The sequence below is a fragment of the Bos taurus genome, chromosome 29 (assembly GCF_002263795.3).
Source record: "Bos taurus isolate L1 Dominette 01449 registration number 42190680 breed Hereford chromosome 29, ARS-UCD2.0, whole genome shotgun sequence".
In the NCBI taxonomy this organism is placed as follows: Eukaryota; Metazoa; Chordata; class Mammalia; order Artiodactyla; family Bovidae; genus Bos; species Bos taurus.
Window position 1 is genome coordinate 51,046,268 of NC_037356.1, and position 17,505 is coordinate 51,063,772.

The window sequence follows — 17,505 nt, forward strand, 5'->3', positions numbered from 1 at the left end:
AGGGGTGCGGTCGCCCACGGCCCTTATGGTGCCGTCATGAGTCGCCTGGCTGGGCCCGGTACCCGGGCGTTTGGGCGGATGTACTCTAGGTTTGGTGAAGGTGTGCCTTGGATGAGAGGAACTGTGTCAGTGGATGTAGGTAGATTACGCTCTCTGTGTGTGTGTGTGTGTGTGTGTGTCGGGTCCTGCTCCCCCATCGATGAAGGCATTAAGGAGAGCCCATCTCCGAGGGAGGAGCTCCTGCCCACAGATGCCTTCCCGCGGGGGCTCCAGGCTGCCAGGCTGCCAGTCTGCTCGGCAGATTCTGGACCTGCCAGCTCCCGTATCGTGTGTGATGAGCCCTTAAACTGTGTCTCCTTTTTTCTCCCTCCCTCCCCCTCCTTCCACCTGCCTGTCTGTTGTATCTGTCAGTTCTCATCTCTGCTGCTGCTAAGTTGCTTCAATCGTCCGACTCTTGCGACCCATAGACGGCAGCCCACCAGGTTCCCCCGTACCTGATTTCATCTGTACACACATCTTTGTCCTGCTGGCTCTGCTTCTCTGGAGAATCCTGACTGGCGATCCCCGTCCTAAGCTGGAAGCTGCAGATGGTTCAGCGTTCGCAGGCCGAGAGTCCCACCCTCAGGTCCTTGGGCCGCAGCCTGGACTTTCTCGCTCATCCCTGCTTGTCCCCGCCACCCAGGGTGGGGCCCTGCAAACCCACTGAGATGTTCCTGTGTTTCTGGAGTCTGCACCCCTCCGGATCGCTGTTCGTTGCACAAAGTCGACACATTTAAGAAACAGTTTTGAAAAATTTGCCCCCTGTGGCTATTGGTCATTATTCTTGGACTTGAATGCCACGATGACAGCCTCTGTCTGTGGAGTGTCCCCGCCCTGCAGCCATGCCTCTGTGGCTGTCTGAGGTCAGCTCAGTCCTGGGGAGTGGGAGAGGGCCGGGCTCAGCGTTAGTCGACGTGTACCTGGCTCGGAACACAGAGACGGGCTTCTACAGATGTGTCTCTCCGCCCTCTGCTTGCTCTGTCTCTGTAAGCACCTCATCCTTTGTCTGGTGGACCGAAGCTGGCGCTGGTCCTTGTTCCTGTTTGCAGGCGGCGGCCAGGGGGCCCCCGTTCCTCTGCTGGTGGACTGTGGTGCTCGTGCTCGGTGTCCCCAGGGCCCACGGCACCCACAGCCCTCCCCGCCTGCTGCCCGCAAGCCCCCTGTGTCCTTCTCGGGGCCGGGGCGGGTCCTCTCCCTGGGTTCCCACCTGGCTGCCTCCCTCCTTGGTGCTCCGATGGTTCTCCACAACCGACCCTGGACGGGCATCTGGTTCACCACCTGCACCAGCTCCAGGACAGACCTGCCGCTGCCTCCTTAGTGCCCCCACCCCTGGCTGCACCCCGCTAGAGGCTGCTTCCAGCTGCGCTGGGGCCACACCCTGCCCGCAAATGCACCTGCCGTGGGCTTCGTCTCTTCTCTCTGCATCTCAGACCCGCCTGGAGAGCAGCCCAGCAGCTGGCAGGCGCCAGGCCCAGAGACCTCTTGCCCAGGTCCGCTGAACCCGTGCGTATGTTGGGGACAGAGGCTGATGAGCGCTGGCCTTTCCTGACCATCGTGGCGCAGCCTCAGCCCATCCCTGAGTCAGGAAGATCCCCTGGAGAAGGAAACGGCAACCCACTTCAGGATTCTTGCCTGGAGAATCCCTCAGACAGAGGAGCCTTGGGGGCTGCAGTTGATGGGGTCACAAAGTGTTGGATACAACTGAAGCAACCGAGCAAAAACAAACAAACCAAACACTGCACTCTCTTTCTAAAATAATGATATACCCGAGTGCTACCCCCTCAGAACCTGGGAACAGGACTTAATTTGGAAATGAGCTCTTTTCTTTGCAGATGTGATGCAGTGAAGGGTCTGAGATGAGGTTCCTCCTGGATGGGGGTGGCCCTAAACCCAGGGACAGGGTCCTTATAAAACACAGAAGAGGAGAGACAGGGACGCAGAGGAGAAGCCACGTGGAGACGGAGGCGGAGACGGGAGTGAGGCGGCCACCGGCCCAGGGAGGGACGCCCGGAGCCCCCAGAAGCTGGAGGAGGTGTGGAGAACACTCCCCTGGAGCCTCTGCAGGGAGCTCAGCCCTGGGACCCCCTGACCTCAGACGCGTGGTCCCCAGGACCGGGGGGAGGATGAGTGTGTGATGCTTTGCACCCCCAGGTTTGTGGCAGCCCCAGGGGACTGCTCCCGGCGTCCTATCAAATCCACACCTGGTGATGCGGGGAGCCGGACCCGCCCTCGCTCCCTCCTCCCCAGTTCCTCCTCGGCCCCCTGTAAAAGCTTATCACGGAACGAAGTTTAACGACCATAAACGTTGAAAAGCGGAAATGCAGCGACCATCAAAGTCGAAAAGCGGAAATGCAGGTTTCGCTGTCGGCCCCCCTGCAGTGGGAACAGTGTCAGAACGGAACCTTCCGATAAGATCAGAAGGCGAGGAGGCTGGAAAATCCCATGGTCCTGCGGCAGGATTTCAAGAGACTGATTTCAAGAGAAGCCGCCCTCGGAGACCCTTGGATCCACTTTCTCTGACCGAAACAGAAAAACGGTAAACCGCTGCTGTCGGATTCGAAGAGGCTCGCAGGCGTTTAAAGAGGAATAAAAGCCTTTTGTTGATTTTTTTTTTCTTTTTCATTAATGATGAATCAGCCCCAGTGTTCATTACAACTCTGTTTACAATGGCCCAGACACAGATGCGGCCTAAGTGTCCATCCACACACTAATGAGCAGACAGTTCCTCCTCCAGGGGGATCTTCCCCATCCAGGCATCGAACCCAGGCCTCCTGCTTTGCAGGCGTATTCTTTACCATCTGAGCCACCGGGAAAGCCCCCGATAAAGGACATGTGGGGTATATATATACACACTGGAATGTTGCTTACTCATAACAAGGATGAAATAAATGCCATTTGCAGCAACAGAGATGTACCTAGAGATTATTATACCAAGTGAAGAAAGTCACACAGAGAAGGAGCGATATCCTATGGCAGCCCTTACATGCAGACTCCAAAGAGAAATGATACAAGTGAACTTACGCACAAAATAGAAACAGGCTCACAGGCCAGAGAATGAACTTACGGTTCCCAGGGGGAAGGGTGGGGGAAGGGATAGTCGGGGAGTTTGGGATGGACATGGATACACTGCTGTGTTTAACATGGAGAACCAGCAAGGACCTGCTGGACAGCACAGGGAACTCTGCTCAATACTCTGTAATAACCTTATGGTTCCCAGGGGGAAAGATAGGGGAAGGGATAGTCAGGGAGTTTGGGATGGACATGGACACACTGCTGTATTTAACATGGAGAACCAGCAAGGACCTGCTGGACAGCACACGGAGCTCTGCTCAATACTCTGTAATAATCTTATGGTTCCCAGGGGGAAAGATGGGGGAAGGGATAGGCAGGGAGTCTGAGATGGACATGGACACACTGCTGTATTTAACATGGAGAACCAGCAAGGACCTGCTGTCCAGCACAGGGGACTCTGCTCAATGTCACGTGGCAGCCTGGATGGGAGGGGAGTTGGGGGAGAATGGATACATGTATGGCTGAGTCTCTTTGCTGTCCAGCTGAAACTGTCATTAATAGGCTATACCCCAATGCAAAATAAAAAGCTGATTAAAGAAATACCTCTAGGCAGAAAAAAATAAAATAAAATATTGAAGAGGGGTGATATTAGGCCCGCCCAGAGCAAGCTTGCACAAGGAGATGCTGCTTACCTGGAAGTTACCTTGGTGGGACTCAAAGAGCCCCAAGAAGGAGAACTTGGGATCAGGGACGCTGGGCATGAGAACCTTCTTAATCCTGAAATGGACATGGACAGTCTGGTCAGATGGGCTGGCACCCCCGAGCGGGGCATCACGTGGAAAGACCCCAACCAGGGGCCCAGGACAGCTGCATATGGATCTCGGGGGCTCAGCACTTTGGGGGAATTGCATCCGCTTGAGAAAAACAGAGCCAAGAGATGCTCTCTGCCTTCTCCCATCTGCCTGAAAGGAGAGCATCAGTTTCCCTCCTGATTGAAAAAAAAACACACAATAATTCCATTTATAAAAGTGCGCCCTCCTGTAGCAAGAAATGGAGAATGAGTCATATCACCAAGATGGTGTCAAGATGATTCCATTCAGACAACCTTCATCTGCCTGCAGTTTGTCTGACACACCTCTTAATCACTCCCCCACAATTTACGCCCATCCAGACTCCCTGTTCCTTTGCCTGGTGACTTCTCCACAGATTATTGCCCTTTGTTAAAATGCTATAAAAGTCCCCAGATGAACTGCCTGGTTAGCTGTTCACTTGCTTCCTGAGAATGCCTTGTGCACTTAAAAATATGACATCCAAAAAGAAATATAGGCATATTCTTCTGTTACTGTCTTTGGTTGGCCAGTTTAATTTGCAGGCCCCTAGGAACAGAACCTGAGAGGTTCTCGTCTGATAGGATCCTAATCCGATGGGAGTGGGATCCTCATAATAAGAGGAGGTCAGGACACAGACACGCACACAGAGGGGAAGGAGCGTGTGCAGACTCGGAGGACACGGCCGTCTGCATGCCCAGGAGAGAGGTCTCAGGAGGAACCAGCCCTGCCCACACCGGGACCTCAGGCTCCAACCTCCAGGACTGGGAGAAATAAATGTCTGTTGTTTGAGCCCCCAGTCTTTGGTGCTTTGTTACGGCAGCTCCGGGAAAATAATACAGTTGATTAGACCACTCATTGTAACAGAAGCTTTCTTAAAGACAGGAGGAGTGTTTTTTTCCCCCCAAAGAAGTGTATTCCTCAGATTCCCTTAGGAGTGGTTTCAGTTTTGAACTAAAAACACCACAGCAAAACAAAACAACAAGACCAAAAAAAAAAAAAAAAAATCAGACCTGTCACTTGTCAACACCCCTATCTGACTGCTGCATCTCCTCCCTACTCCCTACTTCCTCTGTTCCCCAAGAGAGAACGATGAAGGTGGCATGTGTCTAAGCTGCTGAAAGCAGGGAATCTAGACTGAAGAATTAATGGGCAGTTTGCAAGAATTAAGAGAATTACCCCCATGCTATATCCAACCATGATGGAAGGTCCTTGAAACTGTCTAACTCAGCCTGGCTCAGACCCAGCGTGAGTGGTCCAGAATGGCACCCCATCTTTCTCTATGCATCGCTCCCAGTGTTGCTATGGAAACGGCAACCTCAGAAACAAAGATGGCGCCCACAGTCCTGAGCATCAGTCCCTTCGAACATCATCAACAGTCAAACGCCCGGGCACAACTGAGCTTGAATAAGGCTGGAAATGGCAGCGGTTAAATTATTGCCTGGAAGGATAACAGAGAGAACTATTTAATATCGTATTTTTGGAAAAGTTTTCTATGGTTTCAGAGAATTATGTTTTGCTATATCTGTAACTGGATTTACAAGCTTTTCTTGTCCGATTCTCCTCACATCACTCACCAAGTTGTCTTTAGTAAATATGAATAAAAATTAAAAGATGTTCTACGTGCTTGTCATTCTAACATGATAGGAGAACAGAGCTCAGTGGGGTGTGCGTTTGAACAAAGTTAACTACAATAAACTTAGAAGAATTATTAAAAAGCAGAGACATCACTTTGCTGACAAAGGTCGGCATAGTCACAGCTATGTTTTTTTTCCAGTAAGTCATGTACAGATGCGAGAGCTGGACAGTAAAGAAGGCTGAGCGCTGAAGAACGGATGCTTTCAAACTGTGGTGTTGGAGAAGACTCTTGAGACTCCTTGGATGGAAAGGAGATCAAACCAATCCTAAAGGAAATCTGTCCTGAATATTCATTGGAAGGACTGATGCTGAAGCTGAAACTCCAATCCTTTGACCACATGATGTGAAGAACTGACTCATTGGAAAAGACCCTGATGCTGGAAAAGATTGAAGGCAGGAGGAGAAGGGGGCGACAGAGGATGAGATGGTTGGATGGCATCACTGACTTGATGGACATGAGTTTGAGCAAACTCCAGGAGTTGGTGATGGACGGGGAGGCCTGGCGTGCTGCCGTCCATGGGGTCAGACACAACTCAGTGACTGAACAGCAATAACACTCATAGGAATGAACATTCCTGCATCTTATGGTCTTCGTGAGAATATTTCTCAACAAATTCTGCAGCTATCTCCACACCTTTGGCTCTATTCACCTCTCTGTTTTCTTGTCATATACCATGTGCATTAGAGAGAAAGTGATATTCAGCTAAATAATCACATCACACAATTGTTATTATTATTATTATTATTTTTGCCCAACTCACTGCATATGGGAACCAAACCCAGGTGTCTGAGGATTCTGGTGGGGGCCTCCTTACCTGTGCAGTTTCCATAGAGACAGAAGCAGAAGGAAGACCGTCAGGAAGGAGACCATGCCAGCAATTAAAATGAATTTGGGGAAAAGGCTGTTTTCCCAGCACGAATCTAAAGGGAAATGGAATGAGGCCTGTGAAGTTTTCAACATGATATGGGGTCACGCTCTAATCCCCACCCGCCCACTGTGGTTTTTCTTTCCCTTGAGAATTGTCAGCATCAGCAGATCTTGCTTTTGGTGTGAAATATCCTGGTAAGGAGAGGTGGGTACACTGGAGAGGGAGACGTTGGGCAGAAGGGAGCACAGACTCACCTTACTCCCAGGGGTGTTTGAGGGTACCAGGGCTTGATTTTTGTCTGTCTGTCTTATCTGTCCAGCTGTCTATCTATCTGTGTCTCTATCCATCTGTCTGTCTATCTGTCCAGCTGTCTATCTATCTGTCTCTATCCATCTGTCTGTCTTTCCATCTATCATCTATTTATATGTCTCCCTGGGACTTCACTGCTGGGTCAGCAGTAAGGAATCTGCCTGCCAATGCAGGAGACACAAGAGACCCGGGTTCGATCCCTGGGTCGGGAGGATCCCCTGGAGGAGGAAATGGCAACCCACTCCGGTATCCTTGCCTGGAGATTCCCATGGACGGAGGAGCCTGGTGGGCTACAATCTATGGGGTCACAGAGTCGAACACGACTGAAGCAAATGAGCAGGCGTCCACACGTCTGTCTATCATCTATCTGTCTATTATCCATCTACTTGTCTACCGCCTGTCATTATCTATGTCGATCTGTGTATCTCATCTATCTGTCTCTGCCATTTATCCACCATCAGCTTATCTACACCTGCATCCTAAGTCACTTCAGTCGTGTCTAACTCTTTGTGACCCCATGGACTGTAGCCCACCAGGCTCGTCTCTCCATGGGATTCTTCAGGCCAGAATACTGGAGTGGGTAGCCTTTCCCTTCTCCAGGGAATCTTCCCAACCTAGGGCTCGAACCCCGGTCTCCTGCATTGCAGGCAGATTCTTTACCAGCTGAGCCACAAGGGAAGCCCAACAACATTCAGAAATATCACTTATTATTCTTGCTGGGTCAACAGAAATAAAAGTGAAGCTTAGTCCGATGATAACGGCCACAGGAAGAGGCATTGCTTCCACAGTGACCTCTGCAGAAGGCCTTGGGGTCATCCATGTTTTCAGGCGGCCCATTCTGCCCTCCCCGCACGGAGCCCACTGGCCTGTATTGGGCAGCGATGCTGCGTGACAAGCATTACCTCGCAGCTCACCCCTCTGCTGGTATGTCACCTCTGACCAGTCACTGGGGTACGTTTCCGAGCCGTAGGCAAACTCCAGGGCTTTCACCCTGGCCCGGAAGAAATAACACTTCTCAGTATCCAAACCATCGATGGTGACGTTGCAGGTCTCTGCCTCTGTGGACTGGAGCGGAAAAAAACACTGTGACCCCTGACTGACGCTTTAGCCTGACGTGTTCATCTTGTCCCACAGATTTGCATGAGATTCCTGCTTCCAGTTTCACTTCTCTCTGGGCAGATGTTTATCCTCAGAAACAACAGCAAAAAAACAATAAACAACAGCAAAAAAAAAAAAAAAATGCCCTTCCCTCCAAAAAGGAAATAAATCCGCCATAACAAACATGATGAAAGATGCTTATGAAGACTTTCTAAGGTCTTCCTTTTTACAAAAGTAATTTTTTTAATGTATTTATTTATTTGGCTACATCAGGTCTCAGCTGTAATACGCGGGATCTTCATCACAGAACACAGGCTCAGTCATTGCCTCACAGGCTGAGCTTCCCTGACGCACATGGAATCCTGGGTTCCCGGACCAGGGATGAAACCCACCCACGTGGTCTGCTTTGCAAGGCAGATTCCTAAGCACTGGACCTGCCAGGGAATGTGATAAAGAAAATGCTAGCCACTCAGTCGTGCCCGACTCTCTGCGACCCCGTGGACTGTAGCCCGCCAGGCTCCTCTGTCCATGGGATTCTCCAGGCAAGAATACTGGAGTGGGTTGCCATGCCCTCCTCCAGGAGATCTTCCCCACCCAGGGATCGAACCCGGGTCTCCTGCATTGCAGGCCGATTCTTTAGCGTCTGAGACACCAGGAAAGCCCATAATCACGTGAGCAAGTGCATTAAACAAGTCTGGATGTCTGTGCCTCTCCGTCTCTCCATCCCGAGGGTGCCTACTCACACCCGACCGAGACAATGGAACCTCACCTGCCACTCAGCGTCAAAGACAGTCTTGTGTTGGATTTCGTACTGCAGATCGTTGTATCCCAGGCTGGAGCAGGTCACCGTCACGGCCTCCTCGCGCCACTGGAAGTTCAGGGCGCCGGGGGATCTGGGTTTCACTGAGAATGAAGAGACAGCACAGTGACCAACACCGCTGTGAAGATAAACACGGCCCATCTCTGAACTCACAGCGGTCCCTGGGCTTCGATTCACCTTCCTCTTTGGCTGCTCCCCGTCCTCTCCCCGATACTTCATGAGACGTGAGTTTCCCTTGTCTTTAGCGCATGGACAGTTAGAAGGGTTAGCCAGCTCTCCAAGGACCCAGGGGGGGTCTTGTGGAAAGGAGCCCCCCTGAAACCAGTGGAGAAAGATTTCAGGATGTGTCATGCAACGAACTGTGTTCCCACCAGAAAAAGTCGCCTTGAACTCCTGGCCCCTAGCCCTTCACCAGCTCTGGAAAGAGGATCATTACAGGAGGTAACCGTTTAACGTAAGATGAGGTCGTTAGAGACCATGGGATTGAACAGTCAGACAGAGAAGCATAAACATGCTATGACATCCGTTATATGCAGACTCTAAAAAGACGTGATACAAATCAAGGTAGTTACAAAACAGAAAGAGACAGAGAACGAACTTATGGTCACCAAGGGGGAAAGGATGGGGAAGGGATAGTCAGGGAGTCTGGGATGGACATGGACACACTGCAGTGTTTAACATGGAGAACCAGCAAGGACCTGCTGGACAGCACAGGGAGCTCTGCTCAGTGTCACGTGGCAGCCTGGGTGGAGGGGAGTCTGGGGGAGGATGGACACATGTATATGTGTGGGTGAGTCCCTTCCTGTCTACCTGAAACCATCAACATTGTTCATCGGCTATATTGTTGCTTTTTAGTTGGAAAGTCATGTCTGACTCTTGGGACCCCGTGGAACGTAGCCCACCAGGCTCCTCCATCCATGGGATTCTTCAGGCGAGAATACTGGAGTGGGTTGCCATTTCCTCCTCCAGGGCAATCTTCCGCACCCAAGGGTCGAACCTCCCACCGGATTCTAAGATGGACCTCTGACATTCCAACCCTCCACGAAAAAGAAAGAAAGGAAGGACCATGACACCGCAGAAACGTAGATCAAAGCAGCAAGCTTTGGAGAGACTGGTTCACTCCACGTGTACGATGGCTCCTCACCCGAGATGCGTAGTCAGCCCTCAAGGTACGTCATACGTACGGTAAGTACTAATGGCCAGGTCCTTGGTGAGAAGAGGCTCTGTTCCATTCCGGATGGAAAAATACAGAGGTCCATCTCTTTGTACCTCCAGCAGGCACCCGGCCCTGTAACCGTGTTGAAGGATGTAGTCGGGGCATGGTCTGTATTCCTCCTTTGTATGGAATCTGTGATTTTAAAAACAGAATCACTCAGTCGTGTTGTGTCCTTGGAAATAACATCTTGGGGCTTCCCTGGTGGCTCAGCGGTAAAAAAGCAATCTGCCTGCCGATGCAGGAGACTCGGGTTCGATCCCTGGGCCGGGAAGATCCCACGTGCGGCGGAGCAACCAAGCCTGTGAACCGCAATGACGGACCCTACTCCCTAGAGCCTGCAAGCTGCAAATTGTGAAGTCTGTGCACCCTAAAGGGGGTGCTCCACCACAGAAGAGTGTCACACCCGACAACTAGAGACAAGACCACACGGCAGCAAAGCCTCAGCGCAGCCAACGATCATACACGTAGATCAAATAAAAAATAAAGAGCATCTCGAGGGCCGTTCCTTTGCCCCACATCTCTGCCACGGACTCAGAGTGGTCACCAGGTCATCTGCTTCGATGACCTCCCTCCCCTTACCACTAGAGCAAGACCTGTCAAAACAGAAAAGGAGCCCCGTCTCTCTCAAATGTTGATGGCCCTTCGATAGATCCCTAGGAGTTGAACGGTGGCTCTGCAAAAGGCATGCCTACCTGCTAACCCGGAACCTGTGAACAAGACCTTATTAAGAAGCAGTGTCTCTGCAGCTGTGATGGAGTGAAGGGTCTGAGATGAGGCCCTCCTGGATGGGTGTGGCCCTAAACCCCATGGCAGGGTCCTTATAAAACACAGAAGAGGAGACAGACGGACACAGAGGAGAAGCCACATGGAGACGGAGGCGGAGATGGGAGGGAGGCGGCACCAGCCCAGGGATGGATGCCTGGAGCCCCCAGAAGCTGGAAGAGGCAGGAATGTCCCTCCCCGGAGCCTCTGCAGGGAGCTCAGCCCGGGGACCCCTTGACCTCAGACGTCTGGTTCTCAGGACTAGGGGAGGATACATTTTGTTTTTCCATCGTTCCCAGTTACCCAGCTTGCTGTACTTTGTTGAGACCATCTAGGATACTATTAATGGTATCAATAATAATAATTGCTGTCACATATCAATACCATGAGCAATCAATAAATTGGTATCAGTAAATAATTCACCTCCAGAGCAACCAAGCCCTTGATTCAAGGATGCACTTTTAATATGGACGTGCCAAAATTGGATAAAGCTTTGAGACTCTCCTGCAGTGTTAACAGGAAGCCTAGAGACAGGTTTACACTCCATCCTTAAGACTCAACCCCAATCTGTGATGAGATCAAGAATTATCTCCCGTACAACAGGACAAACAGCTGCTCAGGGAAAAAAAAAAAAAAATGAAATGAGCTATCTGTGAGACCATCTGTACCATCCAGCGCTTGTTTCTTTGCCCCATGAGTCTTATTTTGCCAACAAATTCACCTTAAAAATTTCCCTCTTCTGCTTGCCTTCCTGCCTACCTCATGTTTTATCAGATGGCAACGACTCAAGCCCTCACCAAACACCCCACTCTTTACAGAACTGAGACCAAATTCACTGGAAAAAACAAAAAAAAACCCTGCCTCCCACGTGGCCACTCAGGTCGTGGTTGAGTCAGGCAGGGCAAAGCGCCCTGTGAAAGGGGGAAATGGGGTTTTTTGGAAGGCGGCCCCTGGTCAGCAGGGAATATAGTTGAAGGCGACGGAGTTGAAGGTGGGCAAAGACGGTTGCTGGGACGTTGCAGGGGGCCCCGTGGGGGCAGACCGCTCTGCATCTCCTGCGAGAGTCCAGGCGGTTTCGAGAGAGACTCAGTCATCCCCCGGTTAGAAGGTCTGGGAGCTGTGGTTGTGTTTGTGGTGATACTGGTGGTGGTGGTGGGGCTGGGGGGGGGACGGTCCAGAGGGCATACGCACACATTCACACTTGCACGTATGGTTTTTCACACCTTCACTTCCTGGCTGCCCCCGTGGTGCCCTCTTCCGAGGGGAAATGGTTTATCCGAAGGCATGGTTTTCCGTGGAGGGGGTGGGGGGGCCCTTACTTGCAGACGGACCTGATATTAATCCCCGTGGCGGCACTTACTTGTAAATGAATGTGAAATTAATCCCAGCATATGCACTTGAGTTCCACGTAACCTGCACCGTTTCGAAGTTAAAGTTGATCACCTGAAGTTGCAATGCGCTTCCTGTGCAGAAAAAAAAAAAAAGCAGAGAGGACTCTGAGGCGACGCTGGAAAGGCTTTGAAATTTGTAAAATGATGTCAGCACTCATAAGAATGATACGGTGCTTTAAAAAAAAAAAAAAAAAACTTGATCATGCATCTTATTTAGCCCAGCATAACCAGAATATTGGCTTTCCATGATAGCTCAGTGGATAGAGAAGCCATCGGCAAAGCGGAAGTCACAGGAAATTCGGGTTCGATTCCCGGGCCGGGAAGATCCCCTGGAGGAGGAAATGGCAACCCACTCCAGTGTTCTTGCCTGGAGAATTCCATGGACAGAGGAGCCTGATGGGCTACGGTCCATGGGGTCGTGAAGAGTCAGACACGACTGAGTCACTAAGCATGCAGGCAACCAGAATATTATCATTTCAGCATGTTACCTATTATCATTATCATTATATCATCGAGTTGTTATCTATCTCGTCTCTGCATTTATATATCTATCAATCAACTGTCATCTATGTCATCTATCTAGGTAACTATCTATGTAATGATGTACAGGTATCTATCTAGGTATCTATAATTATCAAGACATTTTATATTTTTCCTGTGTGTCCAGAGTCTGCGTGTGTTTGGCACCTATAATGCAAGAATGATGCAGTTCTTCAAAGGGAGTATAGAAACTATTTTATAGTAACGGTAAAGGGAGCATCGCTTTTCAAAGATGAGAATCGCTATGCTGTACACCTGTAACTTATATTAATACATGATGCCTCTGCTATGCGTGCGAGCGTGCGTGCTCCGTCATGTCCGACTCTTTGCGACCCTGTGGACTGCAGCCCGCCGCGCTCCTCTGTCCGTGGGATTCTCCATGCAAGAATCCTGGAGTGAGTTGCTACGCCTGCCTCCAGGGGAATCTTCCCCAATCAGAAATCGAGCCCGAGATTTCCGTGGCTACTGCTCTGCGGGCAGAATGTTGACCGCTGAGCCACCGGGGAAGCTCACGCATCAACTCTACGTCAACTAAAAATTCTGTAAAGCAATTATCCTTCTACTAAAAAAGAAATAATGTTTTATTTAAAAAAAAAAAAAAAGGATTGAGTTGTGTGCTTTAAAGAGCTGAATCATCTGGCGAGTAAATTAACTAAGCTGTTAACCAGAACATCACCCGCCCGCCCCCCCCCCCCGATCCACCTTTTTTGCCTAATTTCATTTCCCCCAGATCCTCCTCACGTCTGACACAGACTTTGTCATCTAACACTGGTGAGCAGGGAGGCCCAGAAAGAGGGTCTTGAAAACGGGGGCCTCCTATCTCATAGATCCAGACGCTTCTGAAAGTTCTGGGGGCTTTTGTAAACATGACTTTGGTTCTGTAACTTCTTCTTTTTTTTTTCAGCGTTTTCTCAGAAAACCAGCAAGGTCGAGAGCAATCTGGACGTGAACAAACGTACCAGCTGCGGGTCTCCGATAGGCAGACACGTCGTGTAACTACCAAGAACTCACTGCACCCACCCGCCTCCCCAGAGGTAGAACCCGCTTCCCGATTTGGAGAGCGTATAGAAAAACATGCAGATGAATCAGAGGCATTTGTTCCTGCGAGATAGGGCGTTCAGAGGGACTTGGAGCCCGGCCTTGCTGAGTATTTCCAAGGGGGTGTGAGTAAGGTCATCCAGGGCGGCAGGTCCTGGGGGCAATCAGCACGTCATCTGTTACATTGTTTGTTAACATTGGTTACATCGTTTGACATAGAGTCCTGGGGTCTTTTTCCATCCTGGAAGGTTGGGGCAGTTCAAGCAGGTTTGGCTATTACAGATACAAAAAGGGTTTTACATGTATACACGCTGCTGCTGCTGCTGCTGCTGTTATGCTTCAATCGGGTCCGACTCTGTGCAACCCCATAGACGGCAGCCCACCATGCTCCCCTGTCCCTGGGATTCTCCAGGCAAGAATACTGGAGTGGGTTGCCATTTCCTTCTCCCAGTCATGAAAATGAAAAGTGAAAGTGAAGTCACTCAGTCGTGTCCAACCCTCAGCGACCCAATGGACTGCAGCCTTCCAGGCTCCTCCGTCCATGGGATTTTCCAGGCAAGAGTACTGGAGTGGGGTGCCATTGCCTTCTCCGACATTTGTCTGTATCTACATATATATGTAATCTCATCTCCCTAGCTTCCCAGGTGGCGCTAGTGGTAAAGAATCCACCTGCCAATACCAGAGACGTAAGAGATATGGATTCGATCTCTGGGTGGGGAAGATCCCCTGGAGGAGGGCATGGCAACCCCTTCCAGTGTTCTCGCCTGGAGAATCTCATGGACAGAGGAGCCCGGCGGGCTACAGTCCACGGGGTCGCAGAGAGTCGGACACGACTGAGTGACTGAGCACTCATGCACACACGTGCTTGCTCACACACACTCCGTCTCTTGCCCACACCACCTTCTTACTTCTAGAGCAGCTCGTGAACTCAAGGGCACAGCAGCGAAGACCCAGCAACGGCCGAAAGTAAATACACAGATAAGATAAAACACAGCATCTCGAGAGCCGTTCCTTTGTCCTGCGTCTCTGCCACAGACTCAGACTGGCCACCGGGTCATCTGCTTCAACGACCTCCCTCCCCTTACGACGACAGCAAGACCTGTCAAAGCAGAAAAGGACCCCCATCTCTCTCAAATGCTAGCATCCCCTGAATAGATCCTGTAGGGCTTGGACTGTGGCTCTGCAAATGGCCTGCCTACGTGCTAACCCCAGAACCTGGGAACAGGACCTCATTAAGAGATGGCGTCTTTGCAGGTGTGCTGAAGGGAAGGGTCTGAGATGAGGTCCTCCTGGATGGGGGTGGCCCTGAACCCCATGACAGGGTCCTTATAAAACACAGAAGAGGGGAGACACGGATACAGAGGAGAAGCCATGTGGAGACGGAGGCAGAGACGGGAGGGAGGTGGCCCAGGAATGGATGCCTGGAGCCCCCAGAAGCTGGAAGAGGCAGGAAGGACCCTCCCCTGGAGCCTCTGCAGGGAGCTCAATTCTGGGACACCTTGAGCCCAGACATCTGGTCCCCAGGGCTGGGGGTGCGTGCGTTTTCCTTGTAAGTTCAAGGGCATTTCTGAGAGGGGCAAAGGGGCCCCATCAGTAGCCTAGTAGCCCTGCCACCAACGCATGATGGCCTCGGATGGAAATACTGACAGTTCACTGCAGCCACGAAGTTGGACTCTGTTCATTAAAAATGGATCGACTGAGTGGAAACGGCCCCTGAGGGGTCTCTCGACACAACTCTGGGACCTTGGGTGGGAAGAGGGGCTGCTTTATTAAGACCATGCCTGGTGGGTTCTTAGGGTCTCACACCCGTAATGACCTCAGGCAAACAAAGGCCATTCATAAAGTGAGCCCTGCGTTTTCCAGGAAGTTCCTACGAAGGTTCTGACCGAGCCCAGCTTCACAGGGGGATGAGCCCTCCGCCCTTCCAAGCCCTCTCCCGTGTCCTTGAAAGAAAAGCTACGACAAACCTAGACAGCGTATTAAAAAGCAGAGACATCACTTTGCCAACAAAGGTCTGTCTAGTCAAGGCTATGGTTTTCCCAGTAGTCAGGTATGGATGGGAGAGTTGGACCATAAAGAAAGCTGAGCACCGAAGAATGGATGCTTTTGAACTGTGGTGTTGGAGAAGACTCTTGGGAGTCCCTTGGACGGCAAGGAGATCCAACCAGTCCATCCTAAAGGAAATCAGTCCTGAGTGTTCATTGGAAGGACTGAGGCTGAAGCTGAAGCTCCAATCCTTTGGCCACCTGATGCAAAGAACTGACTCATTTGAAAAGACCTTGATGCTGGGAAAGATTGAAGGCAGGAGGAGAAGGGGGACGACAGAGGATGAGATGGTTGGATGGCATCACCGACTTGATGGACATGAGTTTGAGAAAACTCCAGGAGTTGGTGATGGACAGGGAAGCCTGGCGTGCTGCAGTCCATGGGGTCGCAGAGTCGGACACGACTGATCAACTGAACGACAACAAAATCTTACTATTGTATTTGTGCTTCAAGTGGTTCAGATTCCAGAGCTGGTCTAAACTGCACTTTTCCACCCAAACTCCAAGTGTAGGAGTACCCCCCCCACCGATCCCCGCCAGGGCTTCAGCCCGGAAGGTCCCCGAGGACCCATCCAAACCAGCTGGGCAAGAAGCCATCTCAGACAGCGAAGGTCTAGTGTAGGGTGATGCCCGAGGACAGTTCAGAAAAAGAACATCAGGAACGTGCCATCGCCAGCTCCCACCTGGGCCACCCTCAGCGTGAAAGTATTAGTCACTCAGTTGTGTCCAACTCTTTGCAACCCCACGGGCTGTAGCCCACCAGGCTTCCTCTGTCCATGGGGATTCTCCAGGCCAGAATCCTGGAGTGGGTAGCCATTCCCTTCTCCAGGGCATCTTCCCAACCCAGAGATCGAATCTGGGTCTCCTGCATTGGCAGGTGGGTTCTTTACTGTCTGAACCGTCAGGGAAGCCCCACCACAGAAAGGTAAGTATTAATTTAAGCAAAAGGCTTGCAACCTCTTTGCAGGCAGGCAGCACAGTGAAACCACCCAGATTCTCAGTTTTCTAGACACAGGCTCTTACATTTTTCTTTTTCCCATCTGGACCTAATCCTGAAGGCAATGAAGAAGAGGGTCCTTTACAACAGGCAGACCCAGGTTTGTAGAGACTTCAGTCGTAACCTATTCTTTGCGACCCCCATGGACTGTAGCCCTTCAGGCTCCTCTGTCCATGGGGATTCTCCAGGCTAGAAGACTGAAGTGGATTGCTGTGTCCTCCTCCAGGGGATCTTCCCAACTCAGGGAGGGGAACCTGTGAAAGCTCTTCTCAGTTTCACAAAGAAAACCGTGAGTTTGCAAAAGACATCGTAAAAAGAAAAATGAAAAAAAAAAAAGCAGTGATGTTGAAAGCAAGGGCATTTCAGGCAGACAGGCGGCTACAGCTGTAAGCAGGACTTACCCGGTTTGGTTTTCCCTGAAGCGTTCGCGCGTCCCAGCAAGAGGACAGCGGCGGCCGCCCAGGGCAGAAAGACATGCCTCATGGTGGAGGTGGAGGCGTCGAGCCGCAGGTCGACTCCTCCAAGAGGACTCCGGCTCATGACTAACGTATGAAGGTCACCCCTTTTTTTAAAAGGCGGAAAGGAAACTGGGGAAATGACTACAGGAAACATTCATGCTTTTATTTTAAAAGATGACTGGTCAGAAAGGGAAAAAAAAAAAATGCAGAATCATTTTTTCAGCCTCGGCGATCATGTGTGCAGCCCCACCGGATACAACTGTCTAGAGAGGCTATTCAGATAGTGGATATTGTCCAGATAAGGTTCCCAGCCTCCGGTGGGTCGTGATAGTCCTGTGTTTGGAGACGGAGGCCCAGACAGGTCTCATCTAGCTGATGTTTTCTGGCTGCTCATCCAGGGCCAGGGAGATTTGGTCCAGCTCCCGATGGCATCAAAGGAAGCAGGG

At 51.0% G+C, this 17,505-nt stretch overlaps 1 protein-coding gene across 2 annotated transcripts; it reads right to left on the reverse strand.

The window, feature by feature from the left end:
- Positions 1-1,650: 1,650 nt before the first annotated feature.
- On the reverse strand, positions 1,651-17,173 carry LOC529792 (cytokine receptor like factor 2). 2 transcript variants are annotated; one of them, XM_024987475.2, is made up of 7 exons: positions 17,003-17,173; positions 11,951-12,053; positions 9,797-9,960; positions 8,562-8,695; positions 7,597-7,759; positions 6,332-6,437; positions 1,651-3,828 (listed from the first exon to the last, which is right to left on the reverse strand). In XM_024987475.2, exons 1-7 carry the CDS (start codon positions 17,139-17,141, stop codon positions 3,657-3,659), a joined length of 981 nt encoding a protein of 326 aa, XP_024843243.1. In that variant the 5' UTR covers positions 17,142-17,173; the 3' UTR covers positions 1,651-3,656. The 2 variants fall into 2 exon arrangements, with proteins under 2 accessions (XP_024843243.1, XP_024843244.1); XM_024987476.2 differs by lacking the exon at positions 1,651-3,828 and adding an exon at positions 3,835-5,319 and having other exon boundaries at positions 17,003-17,169.
- Between the last annotated feature and the right edge of the window lie 332 nt (positions 17,174-17,505).

Bases quoted from the DNA above. Each gene is read 5' to 3' on its own strand.
- LOC529792 (XM_024987475.2), bottom strand. From the start codon at position 17,141: ATGAGCCGGAGTCCTCTTGGAGGAGTCGACCTGCGGCTCGACGCCTCC. The intron at 12,054-17,002 runs GTAAGTCCTGCT...TTTTCTGCACAG, and splicing joins TTCAGGGAAAACCAAACCGG to GAAGCGCATTGCAACTTCAG. The intron at 7,760-8,561 runs GTGAGGTTCCAT...TTTCCGCTCCAG, and splicing joins TCTTTGACGCTGAGTGGCAG to TCCACAGAGGCAGAGACCTG.